Genomic DNA, 17,455 nt, shown 5'->3' with positions numbered 1-17,455 from the left:
AGGGCCTGAGCACTGTCCCTGGCTTCTTTTTTGCTCAAGGCTCGCACTCTACCTCTTGAGCCATAATGCCATGTCCAGCCTTTTCTGTTTATGTGGTGCTGAAGAACTGAACCCAGGACTTCATACATGCTAGGCAATCACTCTACCTCTAAGCCACATTCCCAGCCCCTCCCCCATTTAAACCAACATAATTAAGAAGGAATAAGCAAATAATGATGAATGATGACAATCTATGAAATATTAAAGCCTGTTTTTCCTTTGGGGCTATTGCCTGTCCAGCGAGGAGCTAGTTCAGGATCATAGCCAGCTTGGCTTGGTCCCAGAACATTCAGATACAATATGAGGAAGGTCATGCTGAGAAGCATGCAGAGGGTCTAGGGTCAAGCTCCAGTACTACCAAAAGAGATGACAATGTTACTTTGCATTATTCTGGGTGAAAGACTGAAATTCCAAGAAAGGCCAGGCTTATTTTCCTCATATTGCTTCCAATAATAAACCTGAAACTTCCCACCATAATTCACAGAGCAGACTACTTGAAAAGCTAAGAGAAAGTATCTTGCTTTTAGACAGGAAAGACTAATTCAAAAGTACTTTGCATATAGAATTTCTTGGCAGTTTATCTGCCTCCAATTTTTTTTTTTTTTTTTTTTTAAAGCAAGCTGGGCTGGGGATATGGCCTAGTGGCAAGAGTGCTTTCCTCGTATACATGAAGCCCTGGGTTCAATTCCCCAGCACCACATATATAGAAAATGGCCAGAAGTGGCGCTGTGGCTCAAGTGGCAGAGTGCTAGCCTTGAGCAAAAGGAAGCCAGGGACAGTGCTCAGGCCCTGAGTCCAAGGCCCAGGACTGGCAAAAAAAAAAAAAGCAAGCTGGGCAGCTGGCGACTCACACATACAATCCTAGCTACTCAGGAGGTTTAAATATAAAGATCATAGTTCAAAGACAACCTGGGCAGGAAAATCTGAGAGATTCTTACCTCCAATTAACTACTATGAAGCCAGAAGTGGAGGTATGGCTCAAGTGACAAGAATGCCAGCCTTAAGCAGAAAAGGACAAGTGAGAGTGCATGGTCCTAACTTCAAGCCTCAGGAATAGCAGGAAAAGTAAAAAGTACAGGTTTCTTTTACAAGGCAATGGCTACAAATGATCATCAAGTAATAATACTGTAACATGTTTAACTTTATACTTCCTGGGCCAGGGTGGCTGTAATCCCGACATTCAGAGAGAGTTAAGGCAGTAATTTGGCATCTTCAGCCTTGTATTACATTTTAAGTTCAAGACCAGACTTGAACTACATAATATGACTTGGGCATAATGAGAATTTATTTTCCTCTGACTACCCCGCCCCCGAAAAACCCAAAAGACTAAAAATTATATTTCAGTAATGTATGACTGAAATATAGCAACAAGAACCTATTTTATTTTTTCCAAATACAGATACAGAAGTTTGCATGTTTTGCAAATATTGCTTCAAAGCAATGTTTCTACATACATACAGCGCCTTCTGTTCCAACAGCGCATAAATAGACATGTAACCACAGTGCAATGCTGGTTTATCAAGGGTCCACCTTGCATACACTCATCACTTAAAAGCAAAATAATTACTCAAACCAGAACTGTTTTTGTCAAGGCAAGTTTTATAGTTGGATAGTTTTTCCAAAAGAAAACTTAGGTAGTGCACATACTTCTAAATGGTATCAGCATTGTTTGTAAATAAGTTTCCAGTGCTCCAACTTGGGGTTAACTCATCTTGACCTAGGAATTGAGAATGGAGCCCCTCAACATGGCTTCAAATTAGGGAAGTACAGAGGTTATAGGAATATGGGAGTCTTCCCTACTTCCCTAAAAACCAAAGTCACAATGAGTAAAACTGGATTATTTCCTTCACAAATCCTAAATGATAAAACTCAGTAATGGCTACTCAACAAAATTAGGATCATTCAGTTTCTGCTTCCACCTGCAGGGAGACATGAAACGTAACTACCTTAAACATTACCACGTCCCCAGGTGTGATACTCAAATGTAGTTTCAGAATAACCAGTCACACTATAACAATCATCATACCTCACAATTGTGGTAATAAAAATCATCCTGTTTCTTCCCTTTTCAGACAAGCATCTCACACTCCTTGTAATACAGCTGTCTGATAATCAGAACATGGTTGCCATGCAGACAAACATTTCTTCCCACACCCAAAACACCAATGTTAGTGGGAAACAGCCTCTTGTAGAGGAATTGTGTTGGTCTCATTAGATGTTAAAGCTGCATGTGTTCCCTCTGATGGATAAGCTATAACAAGTCAATAAAAACTTCTATAATTCATTGTATCAGATGAATGAATCACTTAGACAAAGCATTCCCTGAAACAAACCTTAGCACAGAAGCCTGAATTCATGACCACATGACCTGTGCCGCATACCTAACCATTCTAAAGGGCACTGGAGATACTGTCATTGCTATTGAGATATTGGCTATTTCATGTTTACATAGTAAATATTTGCAGCATATAACATTACAGATTCATAAACCCCTAATTAACTTGTGAGTTAATGGAAAACTGTACTGATTTGTTTTGCCTTTAGTGATAAGAAAACTAATGGAACAAGTCACTCCTCAAAGCATGGAACTTTTTTTTAACTTTGCCTAGTAAGAAAAAAAAACCAAAACAAATAACAGCAATTACACATGGAATTGTAACCTCCAAAGTAACACAATATTGTCTTGAAAGGTACAAGTGAGTTGAACCTGGACCTTAAGCAGCATACTCACCTTGATCTCACAAAGTAATACAAACAGAAAATTTAAAGTGTTAAAGTATATCAGCAATCCTGAAACTGCCAACTACTGAACATAACCTTCAGGGAAGGAAAAAAGTGGCACATACAGAATCTGAAGTTTGTTGACAATACAAAATAAGGTAATTCTCCAAACCACATTCTTTGTAACAAATCTTTACAATGAAAGAGTTCAAAATTTTAGGAAAAAGGGTTTTTTTTGGACTTCAAATAGAATTGGGAAGCTATCAATATTAAGTGGTAGAAAATGCTGTCCTTTGGGTTGCAGACCCTGCCTGCTTCCACTTGAAATTCATTCTAGATTCTTTTTATAGTAAGATTCTAAGTTCTTCCATCAGCTGAATGGGCCTCATAACAAATCCACACTCAGCCAACTCAGGTGAAAAGCATATAAAACTTATCCCTGGTACCATGAAGTCATGCAAGGGATGTGGTGAGAAAAGTGACAAGTCCTAAGAAGCAGGGCATTTGAGGCCTCTGCTCCTCCCTAACCTCCACAGCATGATAAGGTCCCAACATTCCTGTGAAGCTGAAAATGAAAATGATGCTGGCTGCCTAAACACCAGAAACCAGAAGGGTTGGCATGTGCCTCAACCTGACAAGAAAGTCAATTAAATAAACTGGAGATTGAATTTGCATCTGTTTCCAACTAAACTTTTTGGCTCTCATTCCATTTATCATCAGTGGCACGATTTCAAGTCGAGTTTGTGCAAAGACTCTTCATTTAATGATGTGCACAGAAGAAAAATATCCCAAGACTCTTTGCTGCCTTCTTGATAGGTTTCCGGATTAGAGTGCCCTGCCCTTGGCAGCCAAAATGGTCTCTATCCAATATTCATCACACTCCTGGCCAGATCCCTGAAGTCAATTGGTGTCACGTGCATTCAGCATGCTAGCTTAATTTATTTAAATATGCAAAGCTCCTCCTGCAGGTGCCCAGGATTGTGCCCCTCTTAAGTCTTGGATGCCCAGTTTCAAGTTGAGCAGCAAAGGGCAATCTGCTGCACCTTTCCCAGGTCCGTCAGCAGCTGCTTGATGCAATGCTTGAGCTGTGGAAGCCTGGCCAGTGGCTCCGGGGGCTCCAGTTCCCCTGTATAGTCCAGCCAACTCTCCAGCACTGATGGCAAAAGAGAGAGAGAAGAACCTGTGAGTGCTCAACACTTAATTTACAAGAATTGAGGTTTCACTTATCCCATATGACTACTCATGTGGGAGGGGAGGGAGGATCACTTCATCTTATATTGTGTCACTTCTGGGACAGAGCTCCAAGTGCTGCTATGGTTTGAATATGAAATGTCCCCACAGGCTTCCTGTCTTCCATGAGCTGAACAGCCTTCTCTACTACTGTCTCCTGCCACCATCATGTTCTACCCAAGTTCTGAAACCATGAATAGAAATAGGCCTTTCTTCCTTTAAGTTGTTTCTTTAGATATCTGATCATTGTGACAACAAATGAACACAAATGCTTTACACCAGAGTGTCTGGTGATGAAAATGATCTTTCTGCTGTGGAACACAGAAGTCACTAGCCATATCATAAGTAGTTGTTAACCACTTAAAATGTGGCTAGTGCAACTGAGTAATTTTTACTCAATTTTAATTTAATAGCCACAGTTTGCTAATTTCTTTTATATGTAATAAAAGCCTAGGTAGTTTTGAAAGACCCACCTTTCTCAGTGTCACTGCCCACTTTCCCTAAAGCTTTCCCATGTAGTAAACCAGTCTAGAATTTTGGCAACAATTTGTTCTTTTATCACTGTTAATTCTGGTTTGCTTCGTATTCCTGATTAATACATAGCTATCAGTGACAAAGAATACTATCCTGAAGCTCTGGAGTTTAAAGAGAGACTATCAATTTATAACCAAACCCAGAGAGAACAAAATTTCATGGAGTAGATAAGGACAGAACCTTGGCAGAATATAGTTGCAGTATGATGACAAAACACAAAAACACCAAACCACATAAATCTCTCAAGATGAAGTGAAAGCATGAGGAACACTTTGGATGCCTTAAAGGTGACTGGTAGGTTCTAGTGGTCCTGTTTGCACCTGAGTTAGACTGATAAAACAGTATTTAAATTCACCTTCCTATAATGCAGGTTGTTTTGCTCATAACTTCATCAAGGAAGGTAGAAGCACAATGCTGATTATGTCTGTGTGGGTGGGTCAGCATCATTAAGGCTCCCTTCTGTGTGTTAGCCTTCCTTAATTGACATGTGTGTATCTACATTTATGCAAGCTTGTATCATCATGGTTTGTATTCTTTCCTTATATTTGTTTCTTCAAACATCACATTTAACTTTGATGTTATAATATTTAAGCCAGGCTGGGCACCGATGACTCATGACTATAATCCTAGCTACTCAGGAGGCTGAGATTTGAGGATCGTGGTTTGAAGCCTGCCCAGGCTGCAAAGTCTGTGAGACTCTTATCTCCAATAAACAACTCAAAAAAGCCAAAATTGGTGCTGTGGCTCAAGTGGTAGAGCACTAACCTTAAGCAAAAGAAGCTTAGGGTCAGCACTCAAGCCCAGAGTTCAAGCCCCAGGACTGCCCAGAAAACAAACAAACAGGAAATCCAATAAAGAAGAAAGAAAGATTTTTTTTTTTTTGGTCTTCAAAATTCAAAACGGGGTTAGGGACACAGTACAAAATGTAGAGTATCTGCCTAACAAGTGTGAGGCCCTGAATAATTACCAAAACAAAAAAACAAAAAGAATAGGTAAAAATAAAAACTGGCAACCTCCCAAGGATCAAAAGAGACTAATTAAATCATGTCCAGGCCTATTATCACCTCCACTTAAGACAAATCCCCAGAGCCACAAAAAAATGACTCATTCAAATTCTGTTCTAACTAAACAGAAGACTTCATCTTAGATTAAAGGCCCCGTGACACCTCCCCCCAAAAAAGTCTACTTTCTTTCCTTGACATATACATAGGTATATGTGCTGTGTGTGTGTGTGCGTGCGTGTGTGTGTGTGTATGTGTTGCTAGGGATCATACTTAAAGCCTCCCACATAGTCATCATTACTCTACCACTGAGTTATGCTCCTAGCTCTGCATACTAACCTTTGCAGAACGGATAAAACACACAAGGCAGGACCCCTAACATTATCAGACTTGTATGTGCCCAGAAAATACAAGTAAGGCTTGTCACCTTGAGGGGAGAATGGAGGTGAAGAAATGGAGGATGGAAAGAAAAGGCAAGGACAGAATTGTTGCTGGACAGCCTTACTGAGGCAAGGGAAGAGTTCAGAAAGCAGTTCACATGGAGGAGGAGCTCAAAGTGATGCCAATGCAGAAGGGACCAAGGAAGGAGGCCTACCATCCAGTTCCTTCTCAATGGAGTCCATTCGATGCGTGACTTCATCCTGAAGGGACTCCACATGTGTCAGCAGGTTAAACTGCCACTGGTGCTGGGAGGTCAGTAGCCCCTCTCCACCTCTGTCCAGCAGCTTCCGAGTGGGGGCTTCCTCTGGCAGGACCTTTTTGGAGACATAGTCTCTTATCTGGAGAAGTAATGACATAAATTACTGAGTCTAGACATGCTCTAGCCCTTTTTAACTGTGTTTGAAACCTTTGGGAAAAGCAGCTGTAGCTTGAATAACTCCCAACCCCCATCTCCCATGTGGGCATTGGGAGGAATCTTGCTGGCTGCACCAATGCTACCACAGGGCTGTTTCCCTGATGGGCCCATCTGAAGCCGACCTCCTAATGGCTTGCGAGTTGCCTAGAGCAGGCCTAGTGTGGACAAGGGTTAACATGTGGGAGGTTACTCAAGGTTGGCAAATCTTCCTGAACATGAGGCCTTAATAAGCTACTTTCCTTGTCTGAGCCTCTATTTAGAGATGGAGGAGGTAAAACCTACTTTGAAGGGTAATGGAGATTAAATAGAATAAGGTGTTAGCACACATCAGCCCACCAGTAGTGGAAGAGATTTATATCCTTGCTTGCTTTGCTTAGGCGGGGTTTTCCTGACTTTGCAGTATGTGGCTGACACCTCTAGGAAACCTGCATAGTCCACAAGAGTGTAACCTATTACATTTTGGGATCACAATCTTCATTCATTCATTTGAAAAGAAACAGATTCCAGCTAACACTGACTTAGTGCTTACCATGTGCAAAGCAATGTGCTGAGAGCTTTTCACATACCTGTGTCTTGAGTGGATGACTACCTACTGACTCCATGCTCCATTCTACAGGTGAGGAAGCAGGACTGATCAGGTAGGGAGTAACCAGCTCAGAATAACAAAGCGGCTAAGATCAGACTACCTGTATCACCTTGGCCTAACCCATTTTAGACCATGACAAGGGCACAGGATGAATGTGGTACAAATCCCTACCCTGGAGAGCACAGTCTAGGATGCTCTTAGCAAAGTGGACTTGATGGTACCACCACCCCACATGATAGTCTGTGAAAGTAAGGATGACAATGGCAGAGGAGCCAGGAAGTCACACAAAACCTGACAAAAGACTAATGAAAAGTTAAGCATGGAAACATTGGCAATTAAGAGGATGTTCAGGAGGTTCGGGAAGACAGTGCCTTGAAGGAGACTGGCTCCTGGAAAACTGTTGAAAGCTGCAAATATTTTTCTGAAACATACCCTTTTATGGCAGGCCTGCAAAATTATGTACAATATAAAACTATTGTATGATAAAGCTACCATACAATTTTCTGGGGAAGTGCAGATATCAGAACTCAATACCTCCCACCACTATTCCTGGCTCATGGCTGGAGTTTAACACTTAAGTCACATCTGTAGTCCAGGATTCTGTTTGTTAATTAGAGATGGAGTCTCAGCCTTTCCTGCCCAAGCTGGCTCTGAACCTCAATCCTCATATCTCAGCCTCCCAAGTATGTCAGCAGCTGGTACCTGGCTATCATACAATTTTATTAAAAGCCTGCCTAACAAAACACTTGCGTCACTGCTCATGCTAATAGCATCTAGGTGTAAATGCTTTTTTTATTTTAATTTTATTATTATTATTTTGCCAGTCCTGAGGCTTGAACCCAGGGCTTGGGCACTGTCCCTGAACTTCTTTTGCTCAAGGCTAGCATGCTAGTACTCTACCACTTGAGCCACAGTGCCATTTCCAGCCTTTTGTGTTTATGTGGTAATGAGGAATTGAACTCTGGGCTTCATGTTTGCTAGGCAAGCACTCTACCACTGAGCCACATTCCCAGCCCCTTACAGCCATTTAAACAGCCCAAAAAGCATACATGATAAACTCAAATCAAGTTCTCTTAAAAATTACCTTCTACAACATATTTAACCCTGGTAGAGAACTCAGAAACACTAGAGCACTGAATGATGGACAAATGCAAGCAAACCACATACCTTTGGGGAGCTGGGTTTGGGGTCACTGTCCCCTCTGCTCCTGTCTTGGTCTAGAGGCCAGCCTAGGCGTGGGGACAGGGAATCATCACCATTCTCACGGAGGGGGTTGACTGTATCATCAAGGGCAGAGCCCCGTGTCTCCACCACCAACTTCTGCTCCACAGCAGGATAATAGGCGCGGGGCTTCTGGTAGCAGTGCTCACTGGTGATATAAGACTCCTCTACGGACCGGGGCAGGGGCTTTTCCACTGCCCCATTCAAAGTTCTATAGCTTGGGGCTTCTTCTTTGCTCCTGGCGTCTGTGATGTGGATGTGTCTGGAATGAGCTTTTCCTTCCCCTGAATGCTGTTTCCAAGGCTGGCACCACAGCTGCAGATCAGGATGCTCCCTGCTTCTGTTGGGCAACAAACAAGAAAGGACGCTGGGGTATGCTCTCCCAAGAGGGAAGGAAGCATCCGTCCCTTTGGTACAAACCACACCATTTACTAAACAAGAATATGCATCCTTGGTCTCATAGGAGAATACTTCCCAAGAATGTCCACTGTAGGCACACCATGAGTGGGACTGGACTTAGTCACTGAACAGCAGGGCTGTTTTTTCCTCAACCAGGCTCCTTCCCATTTCCTCCTCTGGAAACTGGGGTAAGACATCTGTTTGCCACTTATACCAAGTTTTATAAAGATTAGAGGGGTAAGGATTGGGAGTATTAGCTAGTGCTCTTCAAATGTGAATTAATAAGAATAACTAATACTTAATAAAAAGTCACAATAATCCCAAGAGTATATAAATACATAGTCTATATATGATTAAGATGGAAGCCAGGCAGTGTTACAAGCCTATAATCCCAACCACTCTGTAAGCTAAGGCTCAAGTCCAGGTAACAGAACAAGACCTCATCTCAAGAAAAACAAAAGACTTTATGGTAAACTGTGTGTGTGTGTGTGTGTGTGTGTATGTATGTAATTTTTTTTTGCGGGGGGGGTGGGTGATGCGGCAGTTCTGGGGCTTGGGACTTAGGGCCTGAGCACTGACCCTGACTTCTTTTTGCTCAAGGCTAGTATTCTACCTCTTGAGCCAAAATGCCACTCTGGCCTTTTCTGTTTATGTGATACTAAGGAATTGAACCCAGGGTTTCATGCATGCTAGGCAAGTACTCTACTGCTAAGCCACATCCCCAGCCTGTTATGTATATATTTTACCCTAAATAAAAACATACAATAAACACAAAAACAATCTATAAATGCATATCATGATATTGGTAATATTCATTTGTCAAAATTAAGTAAGCTATTGTGTGTGTGTGTCTGTGTCAATTCTTTTTTTATTTTTTGCCAGTCCTGGGCCTTGGACTCAGGGCCTGAGCACTGTCCCTGGCTTCTTCCCGCTCAAGGCTAGCACTCTGCCACTTGAGCCACAGCGCCGTTTCTGGCCGTTTTCTGTATATGTGGTGCTGGGGAATCGAACCTAGGGCCTCGTGTATCCGAGGCAGGCACTCTTGCCACTAGGCTATATCCCCAGCCCAATTCTTTTTTTTTTTTGGCCAGTCCTGGGGCTTGGACTCTGGGCCTGAGCACTGTCCCTGGCTTCTTTTTGCTCAAGGCTAGCACTCTGCCACTTGAGCCACAGCGCCACTTCTGGCCGTTATCTGTATATGTGGTGCTGGGGAATCGAACCCAGGGCCTCATGTATATGAGGCAGGCACTCTTGCCCCTAGGCCATATCCCCAGCCCTCTTTTTTTTTTTTTTAAATGATACGAGTGTTTCAACTCAGAGCCTTACATTTGACTAGGCAAATACCCTACCATTTGACACATGCTCCAGGCCTTTTTGCTTTTTCAAGTTATTTTTCAGATAGGGGCTAGCCTCTATCCATATACTCCTGCCTCTGCCTTCTGCCTACCTAGAATTACAGGCATGAACCATCACATCTAGCTTGCTTAATGAAAGAGGATTTCATTAACTTTTTAACCATGCTGGCCTCAAACTGCAATGCCCCCATCTCTGCTTCCCAAGAAGCTAGGATTATAGATGTGAGCCACTAAGCCTGACAGCAGTTCCTTTGGAAAAGAAATGTTCATCACGTAAAACTAAGGGTTTGGGTTTTGTTTTTGTTTTTTTGTGGTGCCTAAGGATCAAACCCAGGGCCTATCACATGCTAGGCAAGTACTCTACAACTAAGCTACATACCCAGTAACTGATAATTTTTAATAAAGGTCTTAAACTTTTTGGTCTTGTGACTTGATTCTGTGGCTTCCGAATTTTTAAATCATCCCATCCCACTCTACTCTCAACTTTGCACCAAAGCAGACTCTTTCCAGAAGCTCCAAGTGCTATACTTACTGCAAGATGCTCATCTTGAGCTGCAGGCCATGCAGAACCTCAATCACTCTTTGCACATCGCCAAGAAGCTGGTGGGTGGCCACGATCTTCTTGGCATTCTGATGGGAATAGTTCTCTTCTAGAAATGCCAGGCCATGCATATGTCCCCTGCTCAACCACTCCTTGTCATACCAGTACTTGAAGCCAGGCCTCTGACCTAAAGCAGTGACATAGAGAGGGTGTGAAACATGGCTGAAAAAACAACAACAAACAACTAAGCCATCTCATTGGCTACACAATCACATGAGCTTCTGGGAGGAAACTATTGTCTTCACTCAATCAATGAACATTTTGCTTGGCATCTACTACTAAGTGTTGGTAAGGTACACACATGGCCTCATCTCCTGGAACACACAAGAAGTGGAACAGGAGTCTGGATTATCTCTTTAAATTATATCCTTCCTTCCTCCATTTAAAACCTTCCACAACTTTCTACTACTTACAAAAGAAAACCTAAATAAGGACTACTGAGACCCACAGAACCCAACTCTTTCCTGCCCTCCTCTCCTCACTTTATTTTTGCCAGTCCTGGGGCTTGAATTCAGGAGGGCCTGAACACTGTCTCTGGCTTCTTTTTTGCTCAAGGCCAGCACTCTACCATTTGAGCCACAGCACCATTTCTAGCTTTTTCTGTATATGTGGTGCTAAGGAATCAAACCTAGGGCTTCATGAATGCTAGGCAAGCACTCTACCACTAGGCCACATTCCCAGCCCTCTCCTCACTGTTACAGTAGCATTCTATGAGTTTCTAGAGCACACACACACACACACTTCCAAATCCTGGCCTCTTCACTCTAGTGTACCTGTCTGACCACTATTACACTGGGCTTTGCATGGCTGGCTCCTCACTACTTCCCCAGAAACCTTTCACAACTCCCTTAGTTAAGAAAACCTTTTCCGGGCCAGGTATATGGCCTAGTGCTTGCCTCATATACATGAAGCCCTGGGTTCAATTCCTCAGCAGCACATATATAGAAAAAGCTGGAAGTGGCCCTGTGGTTCAAGTGGCAGAGTGCTAGACTTGAGCAAAAAAGAAGCCAGGGACAGTGCTCAGGCCCTGAGTCCAAGGCCCAGGACTGGCAAAGAAAAGAAAAGAAAACCCTTTCAAGGACCCTAAATCATTTCCTCTTATCACTTATCCACATCTACCTACCATAGTCAATAGTGTGTGTGTGTGAGAGAGTGACAGAGGGAAAAGGAGAGTGTGAGGGAGAGGGAGAGGCAGAGTGTGAGGGAGAGGGAGAGAGAGTTGTGGGGCTTGAACTCAGGGCCTGGGTACTGTCCCTGAGCTCTTTTGCTCAAGTTTAACGCTCTACCACTTTAAGCCACAGTGCCACTTCCATTTTCTGGTGGTTAACTGGAGATAAGAGTCTTATGGACTTTCCAGCCTGAGCCAGCTTTGAATCACAATCCTTAGATCTCAGCCTCCTGAGTTCTTAGGATTAGAGGCATGAGCCACCAGTGCCCAGCCTAGTCTTTTTTTTTTTTTTTTGCCAGAACTGTGTTTAAAATCAAAGCGCATTTGTTTGGCTTGCTCGCTCTACCATTTGAGCCACCACACCAGTCCAGATTTTTTTTTCTGGTAACTTTGGAGATGGAGTCTTAAGGACATCTTTACCTGCACTGTCCTCAAATTGACATACTCCAGATCTAGGCCTCCTGAGCAGGTAGGCATGAGCCACCAGAAACCAGTAAAGTCTTCTTATTTAGCTTGCTTTAACATCTATTTCCTTTTCTGTCTACAAACAGCCAGAATAGTAACCATCTCCTTCAGGGCTGCAGCCCCAGAGCCTGGCAAAAAGTGTTTTGGATGGATTTATCATATAAGACAAAGAAGCTCTGACCCTTTTCCAGCTGTACCACCTACTACTCAACTGGAGGACCAAGCCTAGTTCCTCCTTTGTACCTCCGCTCTATATCTGTTACATGACAGATGGTGACTCGGCTTCAGTGGTCCTGCTCATTACAGGACTCCTTAGAAAGGACTGATAACAGGCTGGGAATATGGCCTAGTGGCAAGAGTGCTTGCCTCATATACATAAAGCCCTGGGTTCAATTCCTTAGCACCACATATATAGAAAAGGCCAGAAGTGGCGTTGGTGACTCAAGTGGCAAAGTGCTAGCCTTGAGCAAAAAGAAGCAAGGGACAGTGCTCAGGCCCTGAGTTCAAGCCCCAGAACTGGCAAAAAACAAAACAAAACAAAACAACAACAAAAAAAAAACCGATAACATAAACACAGGAGATTCAGCAGCATTTCCTGTTCAGAAAGTCCACCAAACAGCTCCCAACCGATGAGGCTGTTGTTCATCTGTCAGGAACTACAAAAACTGTGAAACAACTCAAGTAATTCCTGTAAAGTTTCTTTGGGCTTTTTTCTGGCCTTACTGTAGTAGATAGCAAGAATACACCTAGATTCTGTTTAAAAAAAAAAATAAGTAACCTTCAAGAAATCAATCAAGGGGCTGGGGATATAGCCTAGTGGCAAGAGTGGCGGATACACGAGGCCCTAGGTTCGATTCCCCAGCACCACATATACAGAAAACGGCCAGAAGCGGCGCTGTGGCTCAAGTGGCAGAGTGCTAGCCTTGAGCGGGAAGAAGCCAGGGATGGTGCTCAGGCCCTGAGTCCAAGGCCCAGGGCTGGCCAAAAAAAAAAAAAAGAAATCAATCAAGGGGCTGGGAATATGACCCAGTGGCAAGAGTGCTTGCCTTGTATACATGAAGCCCTGGGTTCGATTCCCTAGCACCACATATATAGAAAATGGCTAGAAGTGGTGCTGTGGCTCAAGTGGCAGAGTGCTAGCCTTAAGCAAAAAAAGAAGCCAGGGACAGTGCTCAGGCCCTGAGTCCAAGCCCTAGGACAGGAAGAAGGAAGAAGGGGGGAGGAGGAGGAGGGGGAGGGGGAGGGGGAGGGGAGGAAGGGGAAGAGAGGGGGAGGGGGAGGAGGAGGAGGGGGAGGGGGAGGGGGAGGAGGAGGAGGAGGAGGAGGAGGAGGAGGAGGAGGAGGAGGAGGAGGAGGAGGAGGAGGAGGAGGAGGAGGAAGAGGAGGAGGAGGAGGAGGAGGGAAGAAGAAAGAAGAAGAAGACGACGAAGAAGATGAAGAAGACGAAGAAGGGGGCTGGGAATATGGCCTAGTGGCAACAGTGCTTGCCTCCTACACATGAAGCTCTTGGTTCGATTCCCCAGCACCACATATATGAAAAACGGCCAGAAGGGGCGCTGTGGCTCAAGTGGCAGAGTGCTAGCCTTGAGTGGGAAGAAGCCAGGGATGGTGCTCAGGCCCTGAGTCCAAGGCCCAGGACTGGCCAAAAAAAAAAAAAAAAGATGAAGAAGAAGAAGACGAAGAAGAAGTAGTTCAGAAAGTGTACAGGACTTGATGAAGATGGAATATGTGATCTCTAAAGAGAGAAAAGTTGAGAGAGAGGGAAAAACCTATCTTTTTGTTTTGGGGGATTCCCCTCCACCCCAGTACTGGGCACTGAACCAAGGGCTTTATACATGTTAGGCAAATCCTCTAACACTTTAGCTATGCTCCCAGCTCCAAAAAGATCTTGAAAATTTGCCCTTATGAAGTCCTCAGGATTACAGGGAAATGTCAAGGACAACACTATAGGCAGAAGCCACAGCAGCAAGATTCAGAACAGCACTACTTGTTTATAAGACAAAATTAGGGACAAGTAGTTCCCATTACCTGCCTAGCATTAACTGATGGAGTGTTCTTAGGTCAGTCGAATCCCTTCCAGGCCTGTGTTCGCTAACCCATTTAATCACCTGACCACATTCTTCCCTTAGGGTAAGGAGGCAAATGGAGACTGATTATTCTATGGACTAACCTAAGACAAGTTACAGCAGAGGTCTTCAGGCTCAAAGGAAACATGCTTGCTAAACAAAGAACCATGGTAGCCAGGTACCAGTGGCTCATGCGGGTACCAGTGGCTCACGCTTATAATCCTAGCTATTCAGGAAGCTAAGATCTTAGGATCACGGTTCAAAACCAGCTCAGGCAGGAAAGTCTCTGAGACTCTATCTCCAATTAACCACCGGAAAACCACAAGTGGCACTGTGGCTCAAAATGGTAGAGTGCTAGCTTTGAGTGAAAAAGCTCAGAGACAGTGCCCAGACTCTGAGTTCAACAATAACAACAATAATAAAAGAACAATAGCAGTCAGTCTTTCCTATATAACCAGCAGAATCTAGAGATTTGGCCCAGCAAACCAGTTACTTTATGAATTGATAAACTCATTTGTGACTGTGGCATATGAGTTTCTTTCTCATAAGCAGAAACAAGAGTAAAAGCCCCACCAGACCCGTCCTACAGGACCAAGTAGGATAATGATCGAAGAGGTGGCCAGGTACTGTATAGCTGCAATGGAACCATGGATGAGAGAGAACTCAGGAAATAAAAAAAAAAGAGGTCACTAAAGGATGAGAGGGCTGGGGATATAGCCTAGTGGCAAGAGTGCCTGCCTCGGATATACGAGGCCCTAGGTTCGATTCCCCAGCACCACATATACAGAAAACGGCCAGAAGCGGTGCTGTGGCTCAAGTGGCAGAGTGCTAGCCTTGAGCGGGAAGAAGCCAGGGACGGTGCTCGGGCCCTGAGTCCAAGGCCCAGGACTGGCCAAAAAAATAAATAAATAAATAAAGGATGAGAACCACAAGAGCTTTTCTTTTTTTCCTTCCAGAAAAGGGTACCTGAGAGCAAGAGGTGATGGCTAGCATTCAAGACACTGTTCTGGGTGGTGACAAGCACACTGCAATCAACCTTTCCCTTTCCCTTCAGGAAGCATCTCCCTTCCAGTGGTGGCGATGCAAGGTGGTATGGATGCCACCAAAGGAGGCAGAGGCACTAGCTCAAAAACACATTGGACAAAGCCACGCGCCCCCTCCCTAATCATGAGCTCTTCAAGAAAAGCAACTGTGGGGATAAAGATGTGGCTCCATGGTAGAGCAACTGCCTAGCAAGCACAAAGCCATAAGTTTGATCCCCAACATTGCAATAAAAAAAGAAGGAAAGATGTTCACTGCAGCCGCTTACATGCTGTAGTGAACAGCACAGAGATTATCAGGGCCCTGAGCAAGAAAACATGCTTATTCATAGAGCAGTCAATATTCTTTATAGAATATTAGGCAGGCCACGTTATAGTTCTACATTGTAGCACAACACTGTACTTATTATTAGCAATATCATACTGTCTATATACAACATTTATTAAGAAGGTAGATGGCATGTTTGCTTGTTCCTAAGTGCTAGTTCAAGGCAGGCCTTCTACTAGGTGAGTCTTTCCATACACATTTCTCTTCCTTCTAAGTTCAGGAGAGCTAGCTACCAGGTGGGCTAGGGACAAAAGCAAAGATGAGTTGGAGTCTAGTCAACACCAAAGAAATGTATCTTGTGACCACACTTAGCATATTTCGTGGCCAGCTGTGCTTTTAAGAAAAAGACTAGGGCTGGGGATATAGCCTAGTGGCAAGAGTGCCTGCCTCGGATACACGAGGCCCTAGGTTCGATTCCCCAGCACCACATATACAGAAAACGGCCAGAAGCGGCGCTGTGGCTCAAGTGGCAGAGTGCTAGCCTTGAGCGGGAAGAAGCCAGGGACGGTGCTCGGGCCCTGAGTCCAAGGCCCAGGACTGGCCAAAAAAAAGAAAAAGACTACATACTGTTACCATCTCTTACTCCATAAAACTCTACCTGGAGGGTCTTGACAAACATAACAGGTGTATTTCTCAGGCACGTTTTCTTCCAGTAATCCCATGCAGACCCCATGTTGCCAGCACTGGCACTCTTCACACTGTGAAAATTAAGTAGACAACAAAAGTTAAATTCAGAAACCATCCTCATCTAAAATAAGACATATTGATGGAGGAGGTGAGGCAAAGAGGAGAAGGAGAAGAATGAGCGCTCCCTACTGACTTCCACCAAATACAGCTGCAACCACAGATCTGGAATGTACTGTTTAATATAGCCACCATTAGGCACACGGGGCTATACATTTAATACATTTCTGTGAACAAGTTTAAACACTCACTTCCTCAGTCCCACAAGCCACAGTTTAAGTGCATGATCACCACATAGGCTCATGGCTGGCTATTGTAGTGACCAGCCAGCACAGATAAAGAACATTTAACCAACTGAATGGTGCTGATATAAGACGATGATTGTTTTTACTCCATTTCTATAGCTTTTACTTTCCTAATCACTCTATATGGAATGAATGAAATTGTTCCAATCATCACCTAACTTGGAGAATCAAAAAAGATGCGTTTGAGTCAGGTGCCAGTGGCTCATGCCTACAATCCTAGCTACTTGGGAGTGGGAGATCTGAGGATAGCAGCTGGAAGCTAGCCTGGGCAGAAAAGTCTGTGAATTATCTCCAATTAACCATCAAAACACTAAAAGTGGTAGAACAAAAGTCTTGAGCAAAAAAAGCTCAGAGACAGCACAGAAAGGCCCTGAGTTCAAGCCTTTGTGTGCACAGACGCATGTGTGCACACACACAGGCACACATGCGAGCACGAAGCTGAATTTCAATTAGGGTTCATTCATTCACTAGCAGGGTGACTTTGTACCTGTCTCTTCTCCCTAGGCTTCAATTTATCCTCTAAAATGGGATATTACTATTATCCACACCATAGGTTATCTGTGAGGATTCTATGGGTCATGGAAAAAACTCTCTTTACAAAGCCAAGTACACATAGCTTAATGTATTAAGTTTCTACTACTAAGGGACAAGCAAGCCAATTCACTCTAATCCTCAAAAGTAACCATGCGTTAACACTGATCAAAAGCAAAGGTAAGGAGCTGGGAATATGGCCTAGTGGCAAGAGTGCTTGCCTCCTACACAAGAAGCTCTCGGTTCAATTCCCCAGCACCACATATATGGAAAACGGCCAGAAGGGGCGCTGTGGCTCAGGTGGCAGAGTGCTAGCCTTGAGCGG

At 43.9% G+C, this 17,455-nt stretch overlaps 1 protein-coding gene across 5 annotated transcripts in view; it reads right to left on the bottom strand.

The window, feature by feature from the left end:
* Nucleotides 1–1,618: 1,618 nt before the first annotated feature.
* Phf20 (PHD finger protein 20) overlaps nt 1,619–17,455 on the bottom strand; it is a 97,441-nt gene continuing 81,604 nt past the window's right edge. For all 5 annotated transcript variants that reach the window (XM_048349113.1, XM_048349112.1, XM_048349114.1 and 2 more), the window contains 5 exons: nt 16,209–16,308; nt 10,475–10,670; nt 8,135–8,528; nt 6,121–6,304; nt 1,619–3,913 (listed from right to left, as the gene is read on the bottom strand). In XM_048349113.1, coding sequence (XP_048205070.1) covers nt 3,771–3,913; nt 6,121–6,304; nt 8,135–8,528; nt 10,475–10,670; nt 16,209–16,308 — 1,017 coding nt within the window. In that variant the 3' untranslated portion in view covers nt 1,619–3,770. The remainder of the gene's footprint in view (nt 3,914–6,120; nt 6,305–8,134; nt 8,529–10,474; nt 10,671–16,208; nt 16,309–17,455) is intronic.

The sequence above is a fragment of the Perognathus longimembris genome, chromosome 6, assembly GCF_023159225.1.
Source record: "Perognathus longimembris pacificus isolate PPM17 chromosome 6, ASM2315922v1, whole genome shotgun sequence".
NCBI classification, from domain to species: Eukaryota; Metazoa; Chordata; class Mammalia; order Rodentia; family Heteromyidae; genus Perognathus; species Perognathus longimembris.
This window is presented reverse-complemented; position numbering and strand designations above follow the sequence as displayed.